The sequence below is a fragment of the Mobula hypostoma genome, chromosome X2 (assembly GCF_963921235.1).
Source record: "Mobula hypostoma chromosome X2, sMobHyp1.1, whole genome shotgun sequence".
NCBI lineage: Eukaryota > Metazoa > Chordata > Chondrichthyes > Myliobatiformes > Myliobatidae > Mobula > Mobula hypostoma.
The window spans coordinates 48477479-48503429 of NC_086129.1; the positions used below are offsets into that span (position 1 = coordinate 48477479).

The 25951-nt window shown below is 43.0% G+C and overlaps 1 protein-coding gene across 7 annotated transcripts in view; it reads right to left on the bottom strand.

Annotated features, from left to right (window-relative positions):
• The window catches only part of LOC134341013 (proprotein convertase subtilisin/kexin type 7-like), a 323082-nt gene that overhangs the window by 80020 nt on the left and 217111 nt on the right, over positions 1-25951 (bottom strand). For all 7 annotated transcript variants that reach the window (XM_063038716.1, XM_063038711.1, XM_063038717.1 and 4 more), the window contains 3 exons: positions 11451-11618; positions 3585-3689; positions 1125-1227 (listed from right to left, as the gene is read on the bottom strand). In XM_063038716.1, coding sequence (XP_062894786.1) covers positions 1125-1227; positions 3585-3689; positions 11451-11618 — 376 coding nt within the window. The remainder of the gene's footprint in view (positions 1-1124; positions 1228-3584; positions 3690-11450; positions 11619-25951) is intronic.

Consider the following 25951-nt stretch of genomic DNA (forward strand, 5'->3'; position numbering starts at 1 on the left):
AGGGATATGGAAGAAAGGCCCCATGTGGAGATTGGTCACAGGTCAGCCATGATCTCATTGAATGGTAGAACAGGCTTGAGGGGCCAAATGGTCTCATCCTTCTCCTTCGTTCCAAATACATTGCACAGCAGCACTTACCTTAAGAATGCAGACTGCAAGACAGGTTTTTCTGAAGTATTCCCAGACATTATATGATGTTAATTAAGATCGCTTTATTAAATACACACCATTTAAAGCTTCCAAACTCAACTGTCAACAAGTCAAAAAGGACATGATGGGCGGAACAGCCTCCTTCTGTGCCTCAGCATTCTTTGACACTTCGAGACCCAGATGGGTGGTTGTTTGTGTGCAGTGTTTCATTGATTCTATTTTATTTCTATGTTCTACTGTAAATGCCAACAAGAATATAAATCTCAGGGCAGTGAATGGTGTCATATACATATTTTTACTTTGGACTTTATTTCCTGAACAACCTGGAGCTTATGGATTGCAGAGGTGAGTAAGGAGAAGAATCGAGATGGTGATGCTAGCTTTGAAGCGATTCACTGTTGTCAGTTTCTGAACACCCCAACGTTGTACCATTGAAAGCATACTCACCAACTGCATCTTAGTGTGGTATGGCAATTGTCCCATATCGAGCCACAAAGCACTCCAGTGTGTGGTGAAAACTGCCCAGTAGATTATCGGCACCCAATTGCCCACCATTGAGAACATCTACCATAAACACTGCCTGGGCAGGGCGAAAAGCATTATCAAGGATGCATTTCACCCTAACCATGGACCTTTTACTCTCCTCCCATCCGGTAGCCACGACAGGAGCCTCCACTCCCGCACCAGCAGGCACAGGAAGAGCTTCTTCCCTGAGGCTGTGACCCTGCTGAACCTCTCAGCACAGCACTAAGCAGTATTGCACCCATATTGTACTGTCTCAGTACTTTTATATTTGTGTGCTGTAGCACTTACTTTTTATTCACAGTTATTTTGTAAATAACACTATTCTTTGCATTTCTGGTTAGATGCTAACTGCGTTTCATTGGCTTTGTATCTGTACTCGGCACAATGACAATAAAGTTAAATCTAATCTAACCTAATCTATTTAACAAATGCAGAAGCTCACTACGTACCGTTCCACGTGATCTCCAGCTTGTGAGGGTGAAGGGGGATGAGCTTTCCCTCTTTCTCAACAGGACTGGCGTAAGAGCTGAGGAATGGCACTGACTCCCAGATCTGGAGTGGAACAAGACAAATAACCAGCTCATCACCAAGCACAGGCTTTCACATTAATGGTTTGAAGAAAACAGCTTTACTCAAGATATCTTGAAAGCAAATAGCAAAACCAGTGGGGTTAAACAACAGATCCTATAAAAGTTAGAGAGCATGGTACAAATGCACATTTACACAGGTACACACACCCACACACGGACTTAAGTCATACCCATACACAGATGTACATATACACATTAACATCTGTGTACATGCAGACAAGAACAGATAGAACACTACAGCACACTACAGGTCCGTCAGCCCATGATGTTGTGTTGACCTTTTAACCTACTCTGAGATCAATCTATCCCTTCCCTCCCACATGGCCCTCCATTTGTCTATCATCTATGTGCCCATCTAAGAGTCTCTTACATGTCCCTAATGTCTGTGCCTCTAACACCACCCTGGGCACACAGAGTCAGACAAGCACAGGAGAAGGCCCTTTGTTCCACGTTGTTGTGCTCAACTAATGGCAGCTAAACCCTTCGGCTTGCACAAAGTCCATAGCCCTCCATTCTCTGCAAATTCATAAGAAGCTCTGTCAGTTCACGGACTAATGCACATACATGCAGAAGCATGTAGGGAAACTCATACATGGGTGCGCGCACACGCACACACAGATATAAGAAAGCACCTCATTCACAGGTACGTTTGAAATTGAAACTTGACGATTGAAAAGGTGAATTAAATGTTAATCTTGTAGTTTACATCTTCTCTTTGACTGGAGTTCAGTTAGACCACCTCCCTCCCCCTGTGGTCTCGGCTGCTCGCCGTCTCTTCACCTCTCACCTGCCAGCTTGCACCCCTTCACCTTCTTCTTCTGGCATCTTCCTTTCCTGTCCTGATGAAGGGTCTCGGCCCAAAACATTGACAGTTTATTCCTTTCCATAGACGCTGAGACCTTTTGAGTTTCTCCAGCACATTGTGTGTGCGTTACTAAAGCTTTTCGCTATACCTTGGTACACATGACACTAATAAACTAATCATCAATGACTCAGCATCCATAGATCCCTGGGTAAGAGGTTTCATCAGAAAATGGAGCTCTCCTTATCTCTGCCTGGAATAAACCCTGAGGAAGCGAAGATCAGCACTGGCTGCCAATTTGCTTTTCAATTCCCCCCACCATCCGCCCAAGGGCAATTAAGAGACGAACTGACAGAAAAAGCTCTTCAGGAAGTTGGCTCCAAGGCACCACTGAATAAGGAAGTGTGAGGAAATAAAGTTGTTAGAAGCAGCAAACCCATTGAGCCCAGGATGTGCTGGCGTCCTTGCTTGGATATCAGAGAAAACAGAATAGGAACACGAATAGGTCATGTGACCTTTGAATTCCTCCCATATGATTTGATCTTGATTTTCCTGCCCTGATGCCCACAATCCCCAATTCCTCTGCAGTTCAAAGATCTTCCTCAGTCTTGAATATACTTAACAACTCAAGCATCCTCATAGTATGATCATCCCCTGTAATTCTGCATGGGTAATTGGCTTACTATGCTCACATTTACTGAGATACAGTGAGAAGCTTGACTTTGCATGCCATCCAGACAGATTAAACCAAACGTAAGTACACTGAGGTAGAACAAAGGGAAAGCAATAGCAGATTTACAGTTAAAGAGTGAGTGTAGTGCAGAGTGCAGAGTGCAAATGAAGTGCAAGAGCCATGACAAGATAGGTCAAGAGGTCACAATTTCATCCTTATTATTTAAGAGGTCAGTTCAGAAGTCTTGAACAGCAAGACAAAGAGGGCTGTACGGATGTGCAGTGGAGAGCATTCTGACAGGATGCACTGCTGCCAGGTATCGAGGGTCCAATGGACAGGATAGAAAGAGGCTGTAGACAGTTGTAGACTCAGTTAGCTCCAGACCCGGCACAACCCTTGCCACCATCGACGACTTCAAATAGTTGTGCCTCAAGATGGTGCTGTCCACCATCAAGGAGCTTCACAATCTGGGATATGCTCTTTTCTGATCACCAACATAAAAGAGGAGATACAGGAGTTCTGACGTGGCTTACCTGACGCTCTGTCCCTGTGACAGTGTTTACCTGACGCTCTGTCCCTGTGACACTGTTTACCTGACACTCTGTGTCTGTGATGCTGTTTATCTGATGCTCTGTCCCTGTAACGCTGTTTACTGCGTCTGTGAGACTGTTCACCTGAGGATCTGTCCGTCTGACGCTCTGTCCCTGTGATGATGCTGCAATTAAGTTTTTGTAATTCTACATGTATTTATGCTTTTGACAATAAGTTGAAATTTTGCTTTGAATTTTCTTGACCCTGACTGAGACCATCCACTGGATATCACCTTAGTGCCATTAATACACACCTTTGCTACATTCACCATGCGCCAGGCATTGAGCAGTCCAAATCCATGCTGGTGACTGTGGCTGAATCCAGCTTCATTTACTTCCCATCTAGCGACGAGGTCAAACTGAAGGAAAAGTAAAACCTCAATTAAAAGAATACATTCACACGTGGACTTGTGGTGTCTCCTCCACAGCCTTTGAAAAACTTAGCACGACCTTCCCAACGTTTAGAAAATCCTTTACCTTTCCTGACTGTCTGCAGAAAAGTGGTGGATACAGCCCAGAGTCTATCGAATGTGGCAGATACAGTCTGGCCCAGTCCATCACAGGCAAACCCCTCCCCACCATTGAGCTCATTTACATGGAGTCCTGCCACAAGAAAGCAGCAGCCATCATCAAAGACCCCACCATTCAGACTCTTCTTGCTTCTACCATCAGGCAAGAGGTACAGGAGCCTTTGGTCCCACATCACCAGGTTCAGGAACAGCTTTTACCCTTTAAACATCAGGCTCTTGAACCAGTGTAGGTAACGTCATTCACAAAAACGACGAACTGATTCTGTAACCAGCAACCTCACTTTCATGGGCTCTACAACTCACGTTTTCAGTATTATTTACTGATTTACATTTTTGCACAATTTGTATTCTATTGCACATTGGTTATTTTATACATAAAACATAAACATTTATTTATTTGTTTATGTGTAGTTTTTTAAAAATAAATTCTGTTCTATTTCTTTATTCTCCTGTGAATGCCTGCAAGAAAATGAATCTCAGGGTAGTTTATGGTAACATGTTCGTATTTTGATTAGATGGATATAGAGATAGATATATACAGTGGCATGCAAAAGTTTGGGCACCCCTAGTCAAAATTTCTGTTACTGTGAATAGCTAGGTGAGTAAAAGATGACCTGATTTCCAAAAGGCATAAAGTTAAAGATGACACATTTCTTTAATATTTTAAGCAAGGTTACTTTTTTATTTCCATCTTTTACAGTTTCAAAATAACAAAAAGGGAAAAGGGCCCAAAGCAAAAGTTTGGGCACCCTGCATGGTCAGTACTTAGTAACACCCCCTTTGGCAAGTATCACAGCTTGTAAATGCTTTCTGTGGCCAGCTAAGAGCCTTTCAATTCTTGTTTGGGGGATTTTCGCCCATTCTTCCTTGCAAAAGGCTTCTAGTTCTGTGAGATTCTTGGGCCATCTTGCATACACTGTTCTTTGGAGGTCTATCCACAGATTTTCGATGATGTTTAGGTCGGGGGACTGAGAGGGCCATGGCAAAATCTTCAGCTTGTGCCTCTTGAGGTAGTCCATTGTGGATTTTGAGGTGTGTTTAGGATCATTATCCTGTTGAAGAAGCCATCCTCTTTTCATCTTCAGCTTTTTTACAGATGGTGTGATGTTTGCTTCCAGAATTTGCTGGTATTTAATTGAATTCATTCTTCCCTCTACCAGTAAATGTTCCCCGTGTCACTGACTGCAACACAAGCCCAAAGCATGATTGATCCACCACTGTGCTTAACAGTTAGAGTGGTGTTCTTTTCATGGAATTCTGCACCCTTTTTTCTCCAAACATACCTTTGCTCATTACAGCCAAAAAGCTCTATTTTAACTTCATCAGTCCACAGGACTTGTTTCCAAAATGCATCAGGCTTGCTTAGATGTTCCTTTGCAAACTTCTGACGCTAAATTTTGTGGTGAGGACGCAGGAAAGGTTTTCTTCTGATGACTCTTCCATGAAGGTCATATTTGTGCAGGTGTCGCTGCACAGTAGAACAGTGCACCACCACTCCAGAGTCTGCTAAATCTTCCTGAAGGTCTTTTGCTATCAAACAGGGGTTTCAATTTGCCTTTCTAGCAATCCTATAAGCAGTTCTCTCGGAAAGTTTTCTTGGTCTTCCAGACCTCAACTTGACCTCCACCGTTCCTGTTAACTGCCATTTCTTAATTACATTACAAACTAAGGAAACAGCTACCTGAAAACGCATTGCTATCTTCTTATAGCCTTCACAAGGAAATCTGCAGATGCTGGAATTTCAAGCAACACACATAAAAATTGCTGGTGAACGCAGCAGGCCAGGCAGCATCTCTAGGAAGAGGTACAGTCGACGTTTCGGGCCGAGACCCTTCGTCAGGACTAACTGAAAGAAGGGTGTGCAGAGAAAGCAGGATCTCCCGGTAGCCGCACATTTTATTTCCACGTCCCATTCCCATTCTGATATGTCTATCCACGGCCTCCTCTACCGACAAGAGGAAGCCACACTCAGGTTGGAGGAACAACACCTTATATTCCGTCTGGGTAGCCTCCAACCTGATGGCATGAACATTGACTTCTCAAGCTTCTGCTAATGCCCCACCTCCCCCTCGTACCCCATCCGTTATTTATTTATTTTTTATTATTAATTTTTTTTTCTCTCTATCTCTCTCCTTTTTCTCCCTCTGTCCCTCTCATTATACCTCTTGCCCATCCTCTGCGCTTCCCCCTGCCTTTTCTTTCTCCTTAGGCCTCCTGTCCCATGATCCTCTCATATCCCTTTTGCCAATCACCTGTCCAGCTCTTGGCTCCATCCCTCCCCCTCCTGTCTTCTCCTATCATTTCAGATCTCCCCCTCCCCCTCCCACTTTCAAATCTCTTACTAGCTCTTCTTTCAGTTAGTCCTGACAAAGGGTCCCAGCCCGAAACATCGACTGTACCTCTTCCTATAGATGCTGCCTGGCCTGCTGTGTTCACCAGCAGCTTTTATGTGTGTTGCTTCTTATTGCCTTCTTCTGCTTTGTGGGCATCATTTATTTTAATTTTCAGAGTGCTAGGCAGCTGCTTAGAGGAGCCCATGGCTGCTGATTGTTGGGACAAGGTTTGAGGAGTCAGGGTACTTATAAAGCACTGAAATTCACATCACCTGGCCTTTCCTAACGATGTCTTACTGACGTTGAGTGCCAGGTTGTTGCTGCGACACCACTCCACTATTTGACATATCTCACTCCTGTACACCCTCTCATCACCACCTGAGATTCTACCAACAATGGTTGTATCGTCAGCAAATTTATAGATGGTATTTGAGCTATGCCTAGCCACACAGTCATGTGTATAGAGAGAGTAGAGCAGTGGGCTAAGCACACACCCTGAGGTGCGCCAGTGTTGATCGTCAGTGAGGAGGGAATGTTATTACCAATCCGCACAGATTGTGGTCTTCCAATTTGGAAATCGAGGATCCAATTGCAGAGGGAGGTACAGAGGCCCAGGTTCTGCAAGTTCTCAATCAGGATTGTGGGAATGATGGTATTAAATGCTGAGCGATAGTCGATGAACAGCATCCTGATGTAGGTATTTATGTTGTCCAGGTGGTCTACAGCCGTGTGGAGAGCCATTGAGATTGCGTCTGTTGTTGACCTATTGCAGCAATAGACAAATTGCAATGGGTCCAGGTGCTTGCTGAAGCAGAAATTCAGTCTAGTCATGGCCAACCTCTCAAAGCATTTCATCACTGTAGATGTGAGTGCTACTGGGTGATAGTCATTAAGGCAGCTCACATTATTCTTCTTAGGCACTGGTATAATTGTTGCCTTTTTGAAGCAAGTGGAAACTTCCACCCATAGCAGTGAGAGGTTGAAAATGTCCTTGAATACTCCTGGCAGTTGGGTGGCACAGGTTAGGTGATCAGACTTCCCGAAGTGAGGGTGTGGAATAGTACGGTAGGCATTCTTGGTGGTGGTGTAGCACTGGTCCAGTGTGTTGTTTCCTCTGGTTTGCAGGTGATCTGTTGATGGTAATTGCTTAGTGATTTTTTTCAGACTGGCCTGGTTAAAATCTCCCAAAACGATGGTGAAGGCATTAGGGTGCGCTGTTTCATGCATGTTGATCCCATTGCTCAGATCATCTAAAGCCTGCTTGACATTGGCCTGAGATGGAATATAAACTGCTACCAAAATGACCCCAGAGAACACCCGTGGTAGGTAAAAAGGACGTCACTTTACTACCGGTGGGAGGAAAGAGAGCAGCGCACCACGCGTGCACAGCCCTCCTGTGAAAAATGATATCATATCCGTTAAATAGGGACCGTGGACAATTCTGATTTGATGGAGAGGGACATGAAAGCACAGAGGAACATCTGGAGAAATTTCTGAAACACTCGTTCACTGCTGTCGTTACTGCGTGGTCGGGAATCTTCCGGAGGGTAGGCCTCAAAATCCCCAGCTTTGCCTGCTGTTGGCGACCGAGATTGAGGTCGAATCTTTCGGACAGAGATGGCGCTCAGTACTTGGTGTCAGAGAGCTGATTCGGAGGCTCGAAGTTTTCGGATGAATCAGATACGGATTGTGGTCGGGCATGGCAGGGAGAGTTTTTCTTCCTTCTCCCGTCTGTGTGAGATGTGGGACATTTGAGAAACTTTGAACTTTTACTGTGCTCATGGACTTCTTCATCAAGTTATGATATTGTTGCACTGTTGTAACTATATGTTATAATTATGTGGTTTTGTCAGTTTTTTCAGTCTTGGTCTGTCCTGTGTTTTGTGATATCACACCGGAGGAAATATTGTATCATTTCTTAATGCAGGTCTGGTGAGCAGAATTGGAACAGCACTGATATATTTGTGCACCAAGAAGAATTGATCATGAGGCATACTCCTTCACCTCAGAGGCATGAGAGAGGAGTTGGCCAGAATTGATTTAGAAAAGAACACTGGCAGGGATGATGGCAGAGCAGCAATGGCTGAAATTTCTGGAAGCAATTCGGAAGGCACAGGATATATACATCCTAAAGAGGAAGAAGTATTCTAAAGCAAAGATGACACAATTGTGGCTAACAAGAAAAGTGAAAGCCAACATAAAACCCAAAGAGAGGGCACATAATAGAGTAAAGATTAGTGTGAAGTTTGAGGATTGGGAAGCTTTAAAAATCCAACAGAAGTCAACTAAAAAGTCTTTGAGAAGGTAAAGATGGAATAAGAAAGTTAGCCAGTAATATTAAAGAGGATACTAAAAGTTTCTTCTGGTAAAGAGTGTAAAAAGAGGATACAGGAGTGCACATCGGACCGCTGGAAAACAAAGCTGGAGAGGTAGTAATGGGGAACAACGAAATGACGGATGAACTGAATAAGTATTTTGCATCAATCTTCAATGTGGAAGACACTAGCAGAATGATGGAAGCTCCAGCTGTCAGGCGCCATGAAGTGTGTGAAGTTACCATTACTAGAGAAGGTTCCTGGGAAACTGAAAGGTCTAAAGGTAGATGTCACCTGGACCAGATGGTGTACATCCCAGGGTTTTGAAAGAGGTTGCTGATCTCAGAGGCTGGGAAGGTGTTGGAGTCGATTGTTCAGGATGTGGTTTTGGGGTACTTGGAGGTACATGATAAAATAGGCTGTAGACAGCATGGTTTCCTCATTGATTCTTTGAAGAAGTAACAAGCAGGATAGACGGTGGAGAATCAGTTGGATTTTCAGAAGGCCTTTGACAAGATGCCACACATGAGGTTGATTAACAAGCTATGAGGCCATGGTATTAGAAGAAAGACTCTGACATGGATAAAGCAGTGGCTGATAGGCAGAAGGCAGAGATTGGGAATAAAGGGAGCCTTTTCTGGTTGGCTGCTGGTGACTAGTGGTGTTCCACAAGGGTCTGTGTTGTGACCGATTCTTTTTACGTTATATGCTAAAGATTTGGATGATGGAATTGATGGCTTTGTTGCAAAGTTCGCAGATGATATGAACATAGGTGGCGGGGCAGGTAGTTTTGAGGAAGTAGAGAGGCCACAGAAGGACTTAGACAGATTAGGAGAATGGGCAAAGAAGTGGCAGATGGAGTATTTGTGTCCGGAAGTGTATGGTCATGCACTTTGGTAGAAGAAATGAAAGGGTTGACTATTTCCTAAATGGTGAGAAAATACAAAAATCTGAGGTGCAAAGGGACCTGTGAGTCCTTGTGCAGGATTCCCTAAAGGTTAATTTGCAGGTTGGGTCTGTGGTGAGGAACGCAACTGCAATGTTATCATTCATTTCAAGAGTACCAGAATATGTAAGCAAGGATGTAATGTTGAGACTTAATAAAGCACTAGTGGGATCTCACTTGGAGTATCGTGAGCAGTTTTGGGCACCTTATCTTAGAAAGGATGTGCTGAAATTGGAAAGGGTTCAAAGGAAATTCACTAGAATGTTTCCAGGATTGAATGACTTGTCATATGAGGAGCGTGTGTTGGCTCTGGACCTGTCTTCACTGGAATTCAGTACAATGAAGGGTGGCCTCATTGAAACCTATGAAATGGTGAAAGGCCTTGATAAAGTGAATGTAGAGAGGATGTTTCCTATGGTGGAAGAGTCTAAGACCAGAGGACACAGCCTCAGAATAGAGAGGTGTCCTTTTAGAACGGAGATGGGGAGGAATTTGTTTAGCCAGAGAGTGGTGAATCTGTGGAATTCTTTGCCATTGGCAGCTGTGGAGGCCAAGTCTTTAAGGCAGAGGTTGAAGGATTCTTGATTGGTCAGGGCATGATGGGATACAGGAGGAAGGTAGGAGATTGGGACTGAAAGGGAAATTGGATCAGCCATGATGAAATGGAGAGAAATAAGAACATGAACATCTGTCTCAAAGCCAGATGTGCAGAACGGATTTCCTTGAATGATGTCAAAACTGAGTGGTATTGCTTACCAAAATATACTGGGCAGGGTTGGTTTCTGTTCCTCAGGAAGGAAAGGATTGGTTTGATGGAGGTCTTTAATGTTATGAAAATGTTTTGTGGGGCACAGATAGAGGAAAAGTTGCATTTTCTTAAGAAGACCAAGACAGTTTTTTTATTTAGAGGTACAGCACAGTAACAGGCTTCTTCCTGCTCAATAAGCCTGCGCTGACCAATTACACCCATGTGACCAATTACCCTACTGACCCGCATGTCTGGAATGTGGGAGGAAACTGGAGCACCCAGAGGAAACCCACATTGTCACAGGGAGAACGTACAAACTCCTTACAGACAGCAGTGGGAATCGAACCTGAGTCACTGGTGAAGTGATAGCTTTACGCTAACTGGCCAAATAAGTACGATAATCATTAATAGTGCCTATTGTTAATTCATGAGAATTTCTTTGACTCATAGGATTTGAGAACATGAAACTGACTAATGGATAAATACCTCAAATGATTCATGTAGATGCATCTAAGTAGAAAAATGCGGAATAAGGGAGTGCAAAGGTATGGTAACAGGATGATAAAGTGGGTAAAATTGTTAAATTGGTTTATTATTGTCACATGGACCAAGGTACAGTGAAAAGCTTGGTTTTACGTGCAGCCCACTACAATTGAGGTAGTACAAAGGAAAGCAGTAAAGTGTTCCAGCCACAGAGGAAGTGCAGGGCAGGCAATCAATAAGGTGCAAGGCCATAACGACGACTCTGGATAATGAAGTCCAGAGTCCACTGAATTGCACTAGGGGAGTTGGCCTTAAAGATAAAGATTAGCTTTGATAAAGATAAAGATTAGCTTTGTTTACACATGTTCATTGAAACATACAGTGAAATGCGTCATTTGTACCAATGACTAACACAGTCCGAGGGTGTGCTGGGAAAAGCCCACAAGTGTAACCATGCTTCTGACACCAACATAGCATGCACACAACTTACTAACCCTGACCTGTAGGCTTTTGGAATGCGGGAGGAAACCCACGTGGTCACGAGGAGAATGTACAAACTCCTTACAGACAGCGGTGGGAATTGAATCCTGATCGCTGATCAATGGTGCTGCAAAGTGTTATGTTAACCACTATGCTACCGTGCTAGCATTGAGTCTGGTGGTAGAGACTGAAGCTGAGTATGAACACCAGTATGAGTCTGTTAGGCTGATTAGCTGCATGAGCTGTAAACACCATGTGAAGATGCCAGTTATGCTCTATCCTTACCCGTGTAGCAGTGAAGACAATGATGTGCTGGACATCCCGCCAAGTGAGACATGGGCGAACCTGGAGCATTAACGCAATCATTCCCGCTGCCAGTGGGGCAGCAGCAGAGGTCCCAGTGTGTCCGTCTGTGCAGCCAGTGCCCTCCTGCATGTCCCAGTCGGTGGTCACCTGGGTAGATACAGCAACAAAAACAGGTAAGACAGATCAAACACCAGTACATTCCTGAGAAACCTGCACTGTTCTAAACTGGGAGATGTGGAACCATGATTAGCACATCATCTGTATTAGATCCTGGTGATTTTGTGATCCAGAGGTTCTTTGGAAGTCAACAACTGAGGCATAAAACTTGTTGCTTATGGGCATTTCAGTAAGTGTTATAAGAACCAAGAAAGAAAAAAGAAAAAAAGGCAAATAAGTTGTGGTCATGTTACACAAAACTAGCTCTGAATAAAAAGATAACAAAATTCCAGTGATAACAATCAACCTATGGAATAGACAGACTCAAGTGCAGTGACACCTGCTACAGATAAACTCCAGTCCTGAAGAAGGGTCTCGGCCCAAAACATTGACTGTTTATTCATTTCCATAGATGCTAAGTTCCTCCAGCAACTTGTGAGTGTTGCACAGAAAAAATAAGAAGCTTCTAGAAAAATACAGAAGTAGCTATACTACAATTACTGTAAATCTCACTGAACAGCTATACGTATATAGATTATATAAAAATACAAGCAAGCACAGGAAGTTAAACCATTAAAAAAAAACAAGAAAAAGAACAGTTCTACAGCTGCTACTGATGATTATATTTGGATCACCCAAGTCAGTGCAGCACACTGCAACTTGGAAGTTTCTGATAAAAATCCATTCCAGAGTAAGGGAAAGAGTGTAAAGAAATACTTGGCTTTTGACATGCAGATCCCTGCACTTCAAATTCCAGTCCAACGTAAAGAGGTAGTTTCATTTACAAGTAACAGAGCAGTTCAAACGCTTTGCATAAGAAAAGGCAGAAGGTATGTTGTTTTTAAACGCAAACAACAGGAATTCTGCAGATGCTGGAAATTCAAGCAACACACATCAAAGTTGCTGGTGAACGCAGCAGGCCAAGCAGCATCTATAGGAAGAGGCGCAGTCGACGTTTCAGGCCGAGACCCTTCGTCAGGACTAACTGAAGGAAGAGTGAATAAGGGATTTGAAAGCTGGAGGGGGAGGGGGAGATGCAAAATGATAGGAGAAGACAGGAGGGGGAGGGATAGAGCCGAGAGCTGGACAGGTGATAGGCAGAAGGGGATACGAGAGGATCATGGGACAGGAGGTCCGGGAAGAAAGATAAGGGGGGGGGACCCAGAGGATGGGCAAGGGGTATATTCAGAGGGACAGAGGGAGAAAAAGGAGAGTGAGAGAAAGAATGTGTGCATAAAAATAAGTAATAGATGGGGTACGAGGGGGGTGGGGCATTAGTGGAAGTTAGAGAAGTCGATGTTCATGCCATCAGGCTAGAGGCTACCCAGACGGAATATAAGGTGTTCTTCCTCCAACCTGAATGTGGCTTCATCTTTACAGTAGAGGAGGCCGTGGATAGACATGTCAGAATGGGAATGGGATGTGGAATTAAAATGTGTGGCCACTGGGAGATCCTGCTTTCTCTGGCGGACAGAGCGTAGATGTTCAGCAAAGCGGTCTCCCAGTCTGCGTATGTTGTGTCAGCTTCTACAACAAACTGAATATATCCCTCGTTTAGATTGCCAGACATTTCACATTCCCTTTTCCAATAGATTACAGAATGGCACGGTAGCATAGCGGTCAACATAACACTTTGTAGTGCCAGAGATCGAAATCAAGATTCAATTCCCACTGATGTCCGTAAGGACTTTGACATACAATGTAATGTAATGAGTGTCAGTGAGCTGTGCACATGCTATGTTGGCGCTGGAAGCATGGCCACACTTGCTGGCTGCCCCCAGTACATCCTCGGACGGTGTTGGTTGTTGACACAAGACAACTCATTTCACTGTATGTTTGAATGTACATGTGACAAATAAAGCTAAACTCAGTAATGGTTTCAGGCACAGTAGTGTAGCTATTAGTGCTATACATCAGAGTGCCGGCAATCGTGGCCAGGGCTCAATTCCTGCTGCTGTCTGTAAGGAGTTTGTACATTCAATGTAACGCTTAGGGATAGGGAGTCGTGGACATGCTCTGTTGGCGCTGAATGCACAGCGACTTTTAATGGACTGCCACCAGCACACCATTGGGCTGTGTTGGTTGCTGACGCAAAATGACGCATTTCACTGTACGTTTCAACGTTTCAATATACATGTAACAAATAAAGCTCATCTCACCAATGGTTTTAGTTGGAATGGACTCACAAGCTTACTGCTGGTGATAACCTGAAGTGGAACTTGTCCATATCCAACACTACTCACACCTGACCTCAAGGCCAGAAAGAACTCTGTGCTGTGCCTAATGGGCTACAACCATACAAATTCCAAAATCTTTTAAAATAAGAACGCAGAGACTTTAAGTGTAGAGAAATGACAATTCTGCTGCAATGATATCTCTTTAATCTTCACATCTTCACCACTCCTAATGTGACTCTATCTTTTGTTCTGGCCTCTCTGGAAGATGGTGCTCCATATTGTTCCCTGATAGAATTCAGCTGATCTTCCGAAGTCACTTCACTGAATTACCAGAGACTTGTTTTAAGGAATAAACATGAGAGATTCTGCAGATGCTGGAAATCTTGAGCAACACACACAAAATGCTGGAGGAACTCAGTACATCAGATATCATGAATGGAAAGGAAAGAACAGTCGACGTTTCAGGCTGCGACTCTTTATCAGCACCAGAAAGGAAGGAGGGAGAAGTCAACTACGCCCTTCTTTCTTAGTCCTGAAAAAGGGTCTCAGCCTGAAATGTCTATAGTTTATTCATTTCCATAGATGTTGCCTGAACTGCTGAGTTCTTCCAGCATTTTGTGTTTATTTTAAAGAAATGTCACCATGCACAGTGGTCTTGCTTCCTTCTTCCTTCAAATGACTCAACTGTGAGACTGCTGCCATTTACCCTCACGCAAGCTGACAAGACACCAAGTCCAGGCACCATACTAATGCAACAAATGGGTCAGGAAAAATCCATTATTAACATGAGTTAGGAAATACATTACAGTCAGATCAAAGCCCTGGAATGTAGGAGATTGAGGGGAGATTTGATGGAGATATACAAAATTATGAGGGGTATAGATAGGGTCAATGCAAGTAGGCTTTTTTCCATTGAGGTTGGGTGAGACTACAACTAGGCGTCATAGGCTATACGTGAAAGGTGAAATATTTAAGGGGAACGTGAGGGGAAACTTCTTCACTCAGAGGGTAGTGAGAGTGTGGAATGAGCTGCCAGCGGAAGTGGTGGATGCGGGTTCGATTGGACAGGTACATAGATGGGAGGGATATGGAGGGCTATGGTCCTGGTGCAGATCAATGGGACTATGCAGAATAACAGTTTGACACAGACTAAATGGGCCAAAGAGCCTGTTTTAATACTGTAGTGTTTTATGACTCTATTTGTGATGCAGGTCAGTTTAAGTTGATGCCTGTTCCCTGCCCTGCATAAACAGTATTTTATAGAGTCTCTACAACGAGTAGTCAAAACTGGTCAATGCATCACCAGCACCAGCCTACCCGCGATCAAGGACATCTATACAGAAAGGTGCTGGAAGAGGGCCAGTAACATCATGAAGGATGCCACCCACCCTGCTCATGGACTGTTTGTCCCACTCACATCAGGGAGGAGGCTATGTAGCATCCACGCCAAGACCACCGGACTCAAAAACAGTTACATTCCCCAAGCAGTAAGGCTGATCAACACCTCATGAATTCTGTAGCATTTGAAAACCTTTCGATTAGTGTTCTGCTTTCAGACCCAATCAACATCAGAACACGAGACATGGTGAAAAATGTCAACACTAGAATTTCACAGCAGTTCATCTCTTTAACAACCTGTTGATCAAAGGCTTGTTGAGATCAAAGTGACCACAGAGTAGTAACTCCAGTGTAAAATGCTGTTCCACCTTCTTTCTATGACAAAGAAGATAAGGTACTAAGGTGCCTCTGGTTAAGAAACATAGAAACATAGAAAAAATAGGTGCAGGAGTAGGCCATTCGGCCCTTCGAGCCTGCACCGCCATTTATTATGATCATGGCTGATCATCCAACTCAGAACCCCACCCCAGCCTTCCCTCCATACCCCCTGACCCCCGTAGCCACAAGGGCCATATCTAACTTCCTTTTAAATATAGCCAATGAACTGGCCTCAACAGTTTCCTGTGGCAGAGAATTCCACAGATTCACCACTCTCTGTGTGAAGAAGTTTTTCCTAATCTCGGTCCTAAAAGGCTTCCCCTCTATCCTCAAACTGTGGCCCCTCGTTCTGGACTTCCCCAACATTGGGAACAATCTTCCTGCATCTAGCCTGTCCAATCCCTTTAGGATTTTATACGTTTCAATCAGATCCCCCCTCAATCTTCTAAATTCCAACGAGTACAAGCCCAGTTCATCCAGTCTTTCTTCATATGAAAGTCCTGCCATCCCAGGAATCAATCTGGTGAACCTTCTTTGTACTCCCTCTATGGCAAGGATGTCTTTCCTCAGATTAGGGGACCAAAACTGCACACAATACTCCAGGTGTGGTCTCACCAAGGCCTTGTACAACTGCAGTAGTACCTCCCTGCTCCTGTACTCGAATCCTCTCGCTATAAATGCCAGCATACCATTCGCCTTCTTCACCGCCTGCTGTACCTGCATGCCCACTTTCAATGACTGGAGTATAATGACACCCAGGTCTCGTTGCACCTCCCCTTTTCCTAATCGGCCGCCATTCAGATAATAATCTGTTTTCCTATTTTTGCCACCAAAGTGGATAACTTTACATTTATCCACATTAAATTGCATCTGCCATGAATTTGCCCACTCACCCAACCTATCCAAGTCACCCTGCCTCCTCTTAGCATCCTCCTCACAGCTAACACTGCCACCCAGCTTCGTGTCATCCGCAAACTTGGAGATGCTGCATTCAATTCCCTCATCCAAGTCATTAATATATATTATAAACAACTGAGGTCCCAGCACTGAGCCTTGCGGTACCCCACTAGTCACTTCCTGCCATTCTGAAAAGGTCCCGTTTATTCCCACTCTTTGCTTCTTGTCTGCTAACCAATTCTCCACCCACATCAATACCTTACCCCCAATACCGTGTGCTTTAAGTTTGCACACTAATCTCCTGTGTGGGACCTTGTCAAAAGCCTTTTGAAAATCCAAATATACCACATCCACTGGTTCTCCCCTATCCACTCTACTAGTTACATCCTCAAAAAATTCTATGAGATTCGTCAGACATGATTTTCCTTTCACAAATCCATGCTGACTTTGTCCGATCATTTCACCGCTTTCCAAATGTGCTGTTATCACATCCTTGATAACTGACTCCAGCAGTTTCCCCACCACCGACGTTAGGCTAACCGGTCTATAATTCCCCGGTTTCTCTCTCCCTCCTTTTTTAAAAAGTGGGGTTACATTAGCCACTCTCCAATCCTCAGGAACTAGTCCAGAATCTAAAGAGTTTTGAAAAATTATCACTAATGCATCCACTATTTCTTGGGCTACTTCCTTAAGCACTCTAGGATGCAGACCATCTGGCCCTGGGGATTTATCTGCCTTCAATCCCTTCAATTTACCTAACACCACTTCCCTACTAACATGTATTTCGCTCAAACTTAAACTTCAACTTGCTCCCAAGTATTTTGTATTAAAGGCACAGTTTACATTTACTATTCTTAGCCAAGCCCTTGAATCCTTATCTTATTATTTTGCAAATAGAAGCATGCTAAATATTGTAACAGAATGGGCATGGCAGTGTAGGAGCTGCTGTGACGCTTTACAGATTGTGAAGATTGGGCCTCGACTGCTGCTGCCTGTGGGAGTTGGTCTGTTCTCTCCGTGATGGCATGGGTTTCCTCTCACAGTCCAAAGACGTATGGGATAGGGTTATTAAGTTATAGGGATGCTATGTTGGCAACACTTGCGGGTTACCTCAATGCAAACAACGAATTTCACTCTATGTTTTGATGTACATGTGACAAATAAAGCTAATCCAATTTTATCTTTGTTTTATTTTCAGGACATATAATAGGATGACAAAGACCAGGCGTAGGTTTAAAGAGGTACAGTTGACGTTTCAGGCCTAGACCTTTTGTCCTGATGAAGGGTCTCGGCCTGAAACGTCGACTGCACCTCTTCCTAGAGATGCTGCCTGGCCTGCTGCGTTCACCAGCAACTTTGATGTGTGTTGCTTGAATTTCCAGCATCTGCAGAATTCCTCGTGTTATAGATTTAAAGAATTTGTATCAGTAACTCTGGGCAACCAGAGAGCGCATAAAATCACAATTCATTTCACAATTCATTTTATCCATATGAGGGTCCTTAGTGGAAGGCAGAATTATGCTAAGCAAGTAAGAGGCTATATATAGTGCACTGCGGATCAATGTGGTCAGACAGGTACATTACTTACAAAGTAGACTCTGACATGATTTCTTGACCCACAGGGTCACACTGATCTCAGAATGGAGATGAATCAAAGTTTGAATTGCAACTGCATGGCTGAGTCCATGCCGAAACTAGTTTTAATGGTGCAAATATAGAGATGTCAACCATCCACCTTGCAATAACATCCCTTGAGACAGTGAGAAACGGTGATGAATTGGTCTCTCCAGTCCCCATACTTTAATAAAAACACAAAATAGATGCTGGGGTCAAAGCAACACTCACAACACGCTGGAGGAACTCAGCAGGTCGGGCAGCGTCCGTGGAAACATCGACTGATCGTTTCCACGGATGCTGCCCGACCTGCTGGGTTCCTCCAGCGTGTTGTGAGTGTTCCCATACTTTAATACTTTGAAAGAAGCCACTGAGATGCAATTCAAACTCTGAATTACAGCGGTTCCTTTATGTATGAACGTTTTGATTTATGATTGTTTGCAATAATGCCATTGGGTACATGTCATTGATTTGCTAAGCTAGTTTTAGTTATAACAACGCACCACACCCTACACAAAGCAATGTGTTGTATCAAAATGGCTATAGTAAATTTTGCCCAGGCATTTAATTTGTGCTTAACAATTTTTAGGGGGGGGGGAAACACCAATAAAAGTAGTTGGCAAGTTGTACTTGAAAGGTGGCAGACAGAGCCAAATTATCATAGTAACCACTGCCGATAAAAAGACAACCCTCCAATCCTCTGGTACTTCTCCCATCCCTATTGATGATGCAAAGATCAATGCCAGAGGCTCCTCTCTCACTACCCACAGTAGCCTGGAGTCCCGGCAACTTATCTAACTTAATGCTTTTCAAAAGCTCCAGCACATCCTCTTTCTTAATGTCTATGTGCTCAAGTGTTTCAGTCGGCTGTATGTCATCCCCACAATTGTCAAGGTCCTTTTCACTGGTGAATACAGAAGCAAAGTATTCATTAAGTACCTCAAGTCAAGTCAAGTTTATTGTCATTTCGACCATAAGTTGCTGGTACAGTACACAGTAAAAATGAAACAACGTCCCTCCAGGACCCTGGTGCTACATGAAACAACACAAAACTACACTAGACTATGTGAGACAGTACAAGGCTACACTAGACTATGTAAAACAACATAAAAACTACACTAGACTACAGACCTGCACAGGACTACATAAAGTGCACAAAACAGTGCAGGGCAGTACAATAATTAATAAACAAGACAATACACACAGTAGAGGACAAATTACAGTATAATAATAATTGATGTAGATGTCAGTCTAGACTCTGGAGTCTGATGGCTTGGGGGAAGAAACTGTTGCACAGTCTGGTTGTGAGGTATTTCCGCTACCTCCTCCGACTTCATGCACACGTTTCCACGATCGTACCCGATTGGTCCTATTCTCACACGGCTCATCCTCTTGCTCTTCACATACTTGTAGAATGCCTTGGGGTTTTCTTTAATCCTGCTCGCCAAGGCCTTCTCATGGCCCCTTCTGGCTCTCCTAATTTCTTTCTTCAGCTTCTTCCTGCTAGCCTTATAATCTTCTAGAGCCCTAACAGTACCTGGTTTCTTGAATCTTTCATAAGCTTTTCTTTACTTCTTAACTAGATTTTCTACTTCCTTTGTACACCGTGGTTCTATTATCCTACTATCCTTTCCCAGCCTCAATGGAACATACCTATGCAGAATGTCATGAAGATGTTCCCTGAACATTTGCCACATTTCTGCCATGCATTTCCCTGAGAACATCTACTCCCAATTAATGCTCCCAAGTTTCTGCCTAATAGTATCATATTTCCCCCTACCCCAATTAAATGTTTTCCCAAATTGTCTGCTCTTATCTCTCTCCAGCGCTATGGTGAAGGAGAAAGAGTTGTGGTTACTACCTCCAAAATGCTCTCCCACTGAGAGACCTGACACCTGACCAGATTCATTTCCCAATACCAGATCAAGTACAACCTCTCCTCTTGTAGGCTTATCTACATATTGTGTCAGGAAACCTTCCTGAACACACCTAACAAACTCCACCCCATCTAAACCCCTTGCGCTAAGGAGATGCCAAACAATACGAGGCAAGTTAAAATCTCCCAACACAACTGTGATTGATCAATCAGAAAAACTGGATTACCATTTGGGGGATTTAGGCTTAAACTTGATCATTACAGAATAGCAGGGGTAGAGGACAAGAGGAGAATGAGCTAAACTCATTGGAGTCACCGAGTCATACAGCACAGAAAGAGGCTCTTCAATCCTCACCCAGCAAGCCTGTGCTGACCTGTTTTCATTAAGCACCCCCCACCCCAGATTCTATTCCTCACGCCAATTACACAGGCACATTAAGCTACTGTTGGATTAAGGTCTAAATTGCTATTTAAATTGTTATTTTTTGAAGCTTAACCTTCTTTATTTTTGATTATATGTTTGTATAATCACCTCTTTGTAAATTTTTGATAGCTTAAGATTTTTATCTGTAAGTCTGAGATGTCATGGCAATGTAAATCAACACTGTTCTTGCTGTTCACAGACAGTCGCTATCAGAGAAGACTCCCATATTTAACCAGCTTAATCTAGGGTGCAGTACAGGTATAAGGGGAGAACACAAGGAGCTGGCTGAGGGCTGCCTTCGTGCAAGCTCAGACTGTGTTAAAATGATGCATTTTACTGTATGCTTCAATGTTTTGATGTACAGGTGACAAATAAAGGTAATCTTTATCTTTATTCCTCATTACTTCTTTACTTGCCTTGCTTGACTCTGGCTGACCTGCACTAAGATGAACATCTCTTAAAACAGATGTAACCATAATATTTACTCCTTATCTTTGATTTCTGCAGAATCTTTTTTGGCAATATCATCTCTATAATCAAACACCACCAAACCATGTCTTTGCTACACGGGTAGAAATCAGAGCAGCCAGGGAAATCCATGTGGTCACAGAGAAAATGTGTAAACTGGATGCTCTGGCACTGGAGAGGGCCCAGAGAGGTTCCTCAAGGATGATGCTGAGAATGAAAGGGTTAAAGTATGAGGAGTGTTTGAAGACTTCTGGGGCTGTACTCACCAGAATTTAGGAGAATTGGGAGGGGGGGATATCATTGAAACTATCAAATATTGAAAGGCCTAGACAGAGTGGAAGTGGAGAGGATTTTCCAATATTGGGGGAAAATGGGATCAGAGGGCTCAGCCTCAGAATAGAAGGACGCCCCTTTACAGCACAGATGAGGAGGAATTTCTTTAGCCAGAGGGTGGTGAATCTGTGGAATTCATTGCCACAGACAAGTCCAAGTCATTGGGTATATTTAAGGTGGAGGTTCTTAATTAGTAAGGGCATCAAAGTTAAGGGGAGAAATCAAGGGATGGAGTTGAGAGGGATAATAAATCATGATGGAATAGTTGAGCAGACTCAATGGGCTGAATGGCCTAATTCTGCTCCCATGTCTGATGGCCTTATGGATAGGTGCCAATGGAACCAAATACAGTATGCACTTAAAACGATAACGTCCCCTGGGTTTTATGCGAAATACTGAAGGTGAAATATTTCCTGTAAAGTTGCCAACTCAATATCATTCTGCACAGTACTCTTCAAACAGAGGCACAAAAATAGAAATAAAACATACAAACGCAAGTTCTCAAGTTAGGGATGTGAAAATGGTACAAAAGTGAAGCCAATTCCTAGGCTGCTGTGCAGTTTCCGCCCTCTGGTGAGACATTCCGTTGGCGGTGACTGAACATCACACCCAGAGCAAACAGCCCGTTGGGGTTCACCATTACTCTATTCCAGCCAATGACCTTTCCACATTGGTTTCCTGGCTCAGTATTAATGGAGTAGGTTCCCAAATGCCTGTTAAAAAACAATGACCAGGAAATTCTCCCTTGGTGAGTAACTAATCATACTTAAGGTATTGAATACTGTGTGTGCCTTCTGACACCATTAAGGTTGCCCATTAACGCTGGTATGGGGTATGTCAAACAATATCTAATCTGGTGTTTGCTAATTTATGACAACAGCGTAAAGAATTGATCTCTGACAACTCCCACTGCAAGCAACAGTCATTCTGACTGACATGCTAATTTTATAACCGATGCCTCTTTGTTGAATTACTATCCCTGAATTCATCAATTCACTGGATGACACAGTAGTGTTGTGGTTAGTGCACTGCTTTACAGCACCAGCTATAAGATCAGGTTTTGATTCCCGCCACTGTCTGTAAAGTGTGTGTTCTTCCCGTGACCATGCGGGTTTCCTGTGGGTATTCTGGTTTCATCCCTCATTCCAAAGATGTACCGGTTAGAGTTAGTGAGCTGTGGCACTGCAGGATGCTCAGCACAACCCTCACTGATTTGATTTGACACAAACGACACATTTCACTGGATGTTTCGATGTACATGTGACAAACAAAGTTAATTCCTGAACATTACTATGGCAACTTTGACTGGCATCAGGGAGGATAGACTGGGTTCAGTTTACTATCTTAACGGAAGCATATCTTGCACTGTACCACACTGCATTCCCAGCTTAGAAATTTCTGCTCAGGTACTCTGGGGTGGGATTTGAACTTGCTACCTGCAGTTGACAGAAGATGGCAGGTGTGACCCGGGACATTTGAAGAGGTAGGAAGCAGTGACTTTGATATTTATTGTAGAATCCCCATTCTTTCGAAGCACTTATTCAACTTCTCAGTACACTTAACCCTGAGCAGCAAATATCAGAGACCAAAACAGACTGAGGAGAGACTTGTATAAGCTACGCCAGTATTTAGACAACCATAAAGTAAACATCAGCAGCCAGAAGTGAAACAAGTGAAGATCTCCAAGAACATCTGAGGAAATGCCTGACCTTGTAACTTCCTGATCTTGTAACTTCCTGTTCAAAGTTACTCAAAATACACACCCAGTGACCACTTTATTAGGTACACCTGCTCGTTAATGCAAATTCTAATCAACCAATCATGTGGCAACAACTCGATGCATTAAAGCATGTAGATATGATCAAGAGGTTCAGTTGTTGTTCAGACCAAACATCTGAATGGGGAAGAAATGTGATCTAAGTGACTTTGACCATGGAATAATTGTTGGTGCCAGATGGGGTGGTTTGAGCATCTCAAAAACTGCTAATCTCCTGGGATCTTCACACAAAAGTCTCTAGACCATGAGCATACACTCAGTAGCCACTTTATTAGGTACAGGAGGTAGATAATAAAGTAGCTACTGAGTGTATACTGCATAATGAAGAATGTCTAAGCACACAGTCAACACCGATGAACGCAGTGTAAACTTGTTCAGGCAACAGCAGGGATGGGAAACCTCCAATTAACAGGAAATCACGACATTACTTTGCACTGGCATGAAAATTCACAAAAGATAGTAAAGTGGAAAAATGTAGAACTTTGCCTCATCATCAGCAAGCGATGATCACTGAACCTTCATATAAGAAAGCTATATGACCATTTTATTGATTGATTCTAATCTTGCTCTCAAAGTTTATTCCAGGTCCCCTTGCCGCACTCTCTATTGTCCATCTCCCACATTACTGCCACCCTATGTTAGATACCTGTTCCCCAATAAAAATTAGCTTTAGTTGTCAAATGTACAGTATGTTGAAACATATTGTTTGCGTCAATGACTAACATATCTGAGGATGTGCTGGAGGCAGCCTGCAAGTGTTGCCATGCTTCCAGCACCAACGTAGTGTGCCTACAACTCACTAACCCTAAGTGGTGCGTCTTTGGAATCTACAACATAGAAGAGTACAGCACAGTACCATGTGGGAGGAAATTGGAGCACCTGAAGGAAATGCATGCCTCGATGAGGAGAACGTGCAAACTCCTTACAGCAGTGCAATTGAACATGGATCACTAGTGCTGTCAAGTGTTGCACTAACTGCAGTGCTACTATGCAATAAGTATGAAGACCTCCTTGTTCAGGTCAAATCCTTCCACAGCCTGACTCTTCATCAGCACCGATATCTCATTCACTCTCCGTTCTCTTCCCACACTGCCCCCACTCTCCTCATTGCTTCTTCAACTCATTATTCCATCAGTTAGCCATATAAACTCTGACTGTCTCAGTTCTCCCTTCTTTCTCTCTTTCTCTCTCTCTCTTTCTCTCACTCCGTCCCTTGTTTCCATCCAAAAATGTCACCCTCCAGTTTAAAATAATTTCAGAATGAGAATTATTATCATTGAGATGTGATATGAAATTCGTTGTTTTGCAGCAGCAGAACAGTACAAAGACAAACAAATCTATTAGTTACAAAAATGAACAAATTATGCAAAGAGAAAAAGGAATAATAAGGATTTTCCCAAATATTATTTGGAACAAGATTTTCAGTCTCTCTCTCTCTCTCTCTCCCCCCCTCTCTCCCTCTCTCACAGTAAATCTTTCCTACCTTGACAGTTCCAGGTGGAAAGGAATTGTGTTATGAGGAAAGATTAAGGGGACTTGGACGATACTTTTTGTAATTTAAAAGACTCTGTGAAGGCTTGACAGCACAGATGTTAAAAGGATGTTTCTCCTTATCAGTGAATCCAGAACAGGAATAAAGCATTAATACTCCTCTTCAGCATGTAACTGCTGTAAACACAAAACTTCTTCAATGGTAATGAATAATTGACTGCTGGAAACAGCATTGTTATGACTTTTCAGATGCTCTCACAACATCTTTTGAACAACTGAATGCACAGGGCCCAGTTCTTCTGAACAGAACAACTCGATTTAACATACTGGGGACGTGCAAAAGCATTGGGATTTTCCTCCTTCAGAGTTATCTTGGCTATGGGACCTTTCACTTTAGATCTTTGAAACTGTAGTCATGGGCCACAAACACAAGGAAAGTGGGACGGTTGCACAGCAGTCAGTGTAACACTTTACAGCACCAACGATCAGCAATCGGGGTTCAATTCCTGCCGTTGTCTGTACATTCTCCCCATGACCATGTAGATTTTCTCCAGCTGCCCCTGTTTCCTTCCATATTCCAAAGTCAGGTTGGGGTTAGCGAATTTTGGGCATGCTGTGTGACACCAGAAGCAACATTTGTGGGCTGCCCCCAGCACATCCCTAGACTGTGTTGGTTGTTGACACAACGACACATTTCACTGTATGTTTCCATGTACCTGTGACAAATAAACCTAACCTTACCTTACCTTATCACATAGTAAATCACCAGTGAACAAAAGCAATTTGAATGGTTTAGATTTCTTTTTAAACCCTGTAACTCCGCCATTTTGGAGAGCTATATTCTAGGAGTGTGTGGACATACCTTTCTGAACGTTTACTGTGTGATTACTATGTACACATTGGGTAGGTAATCCACCAGTTCACAACAAAGCAATTTTAAAGCCTTTCTACATTTGGATCACCTTTACCATTCAACTGAACTTTAACAGCTCCTTATTAATATTTTATGATTCTGTGATCAGTTTCTTTTTATTATTTGCACAATTTGTCTTCTTTTGCACATTGATTGCTTATCTTTATTCATGTATAGTTTTAGTTCATAAATTCTTTTCTATTTTTTCTGTAAATGTCTGCAAGAAAATGAATATGGTAATATATATGATATTAATAATAAATTTTACTTTGACTTTATGTTGTTGCAAACCTAGATCAACAATAAATTCAGGAATCAAATCTATTTTGTTGAATCCATTTTCAGATGCAAGAGAATAAACTTATCCCACAGATTAGTGCTTTACTCCATAGGTGAAACTCAAACACACTAATTATTTTGGAATGGGTTTCCTATATTATGGCAGTGACCAGCTTTTGGGTTTCCTGAATTACAAGGTATTTTATATATATGGAAGTCTTTCCTCTTTTTAAGAATATCACTCTCTGGGATTCCTATAACCGTTTTCACAAATCTGATGGCACAGTGCAAATATTAACACTCTTTGAGATTTCCAAGTATTGGCTTAATTCTAGAGATACCCTGCAAATACTTAATGA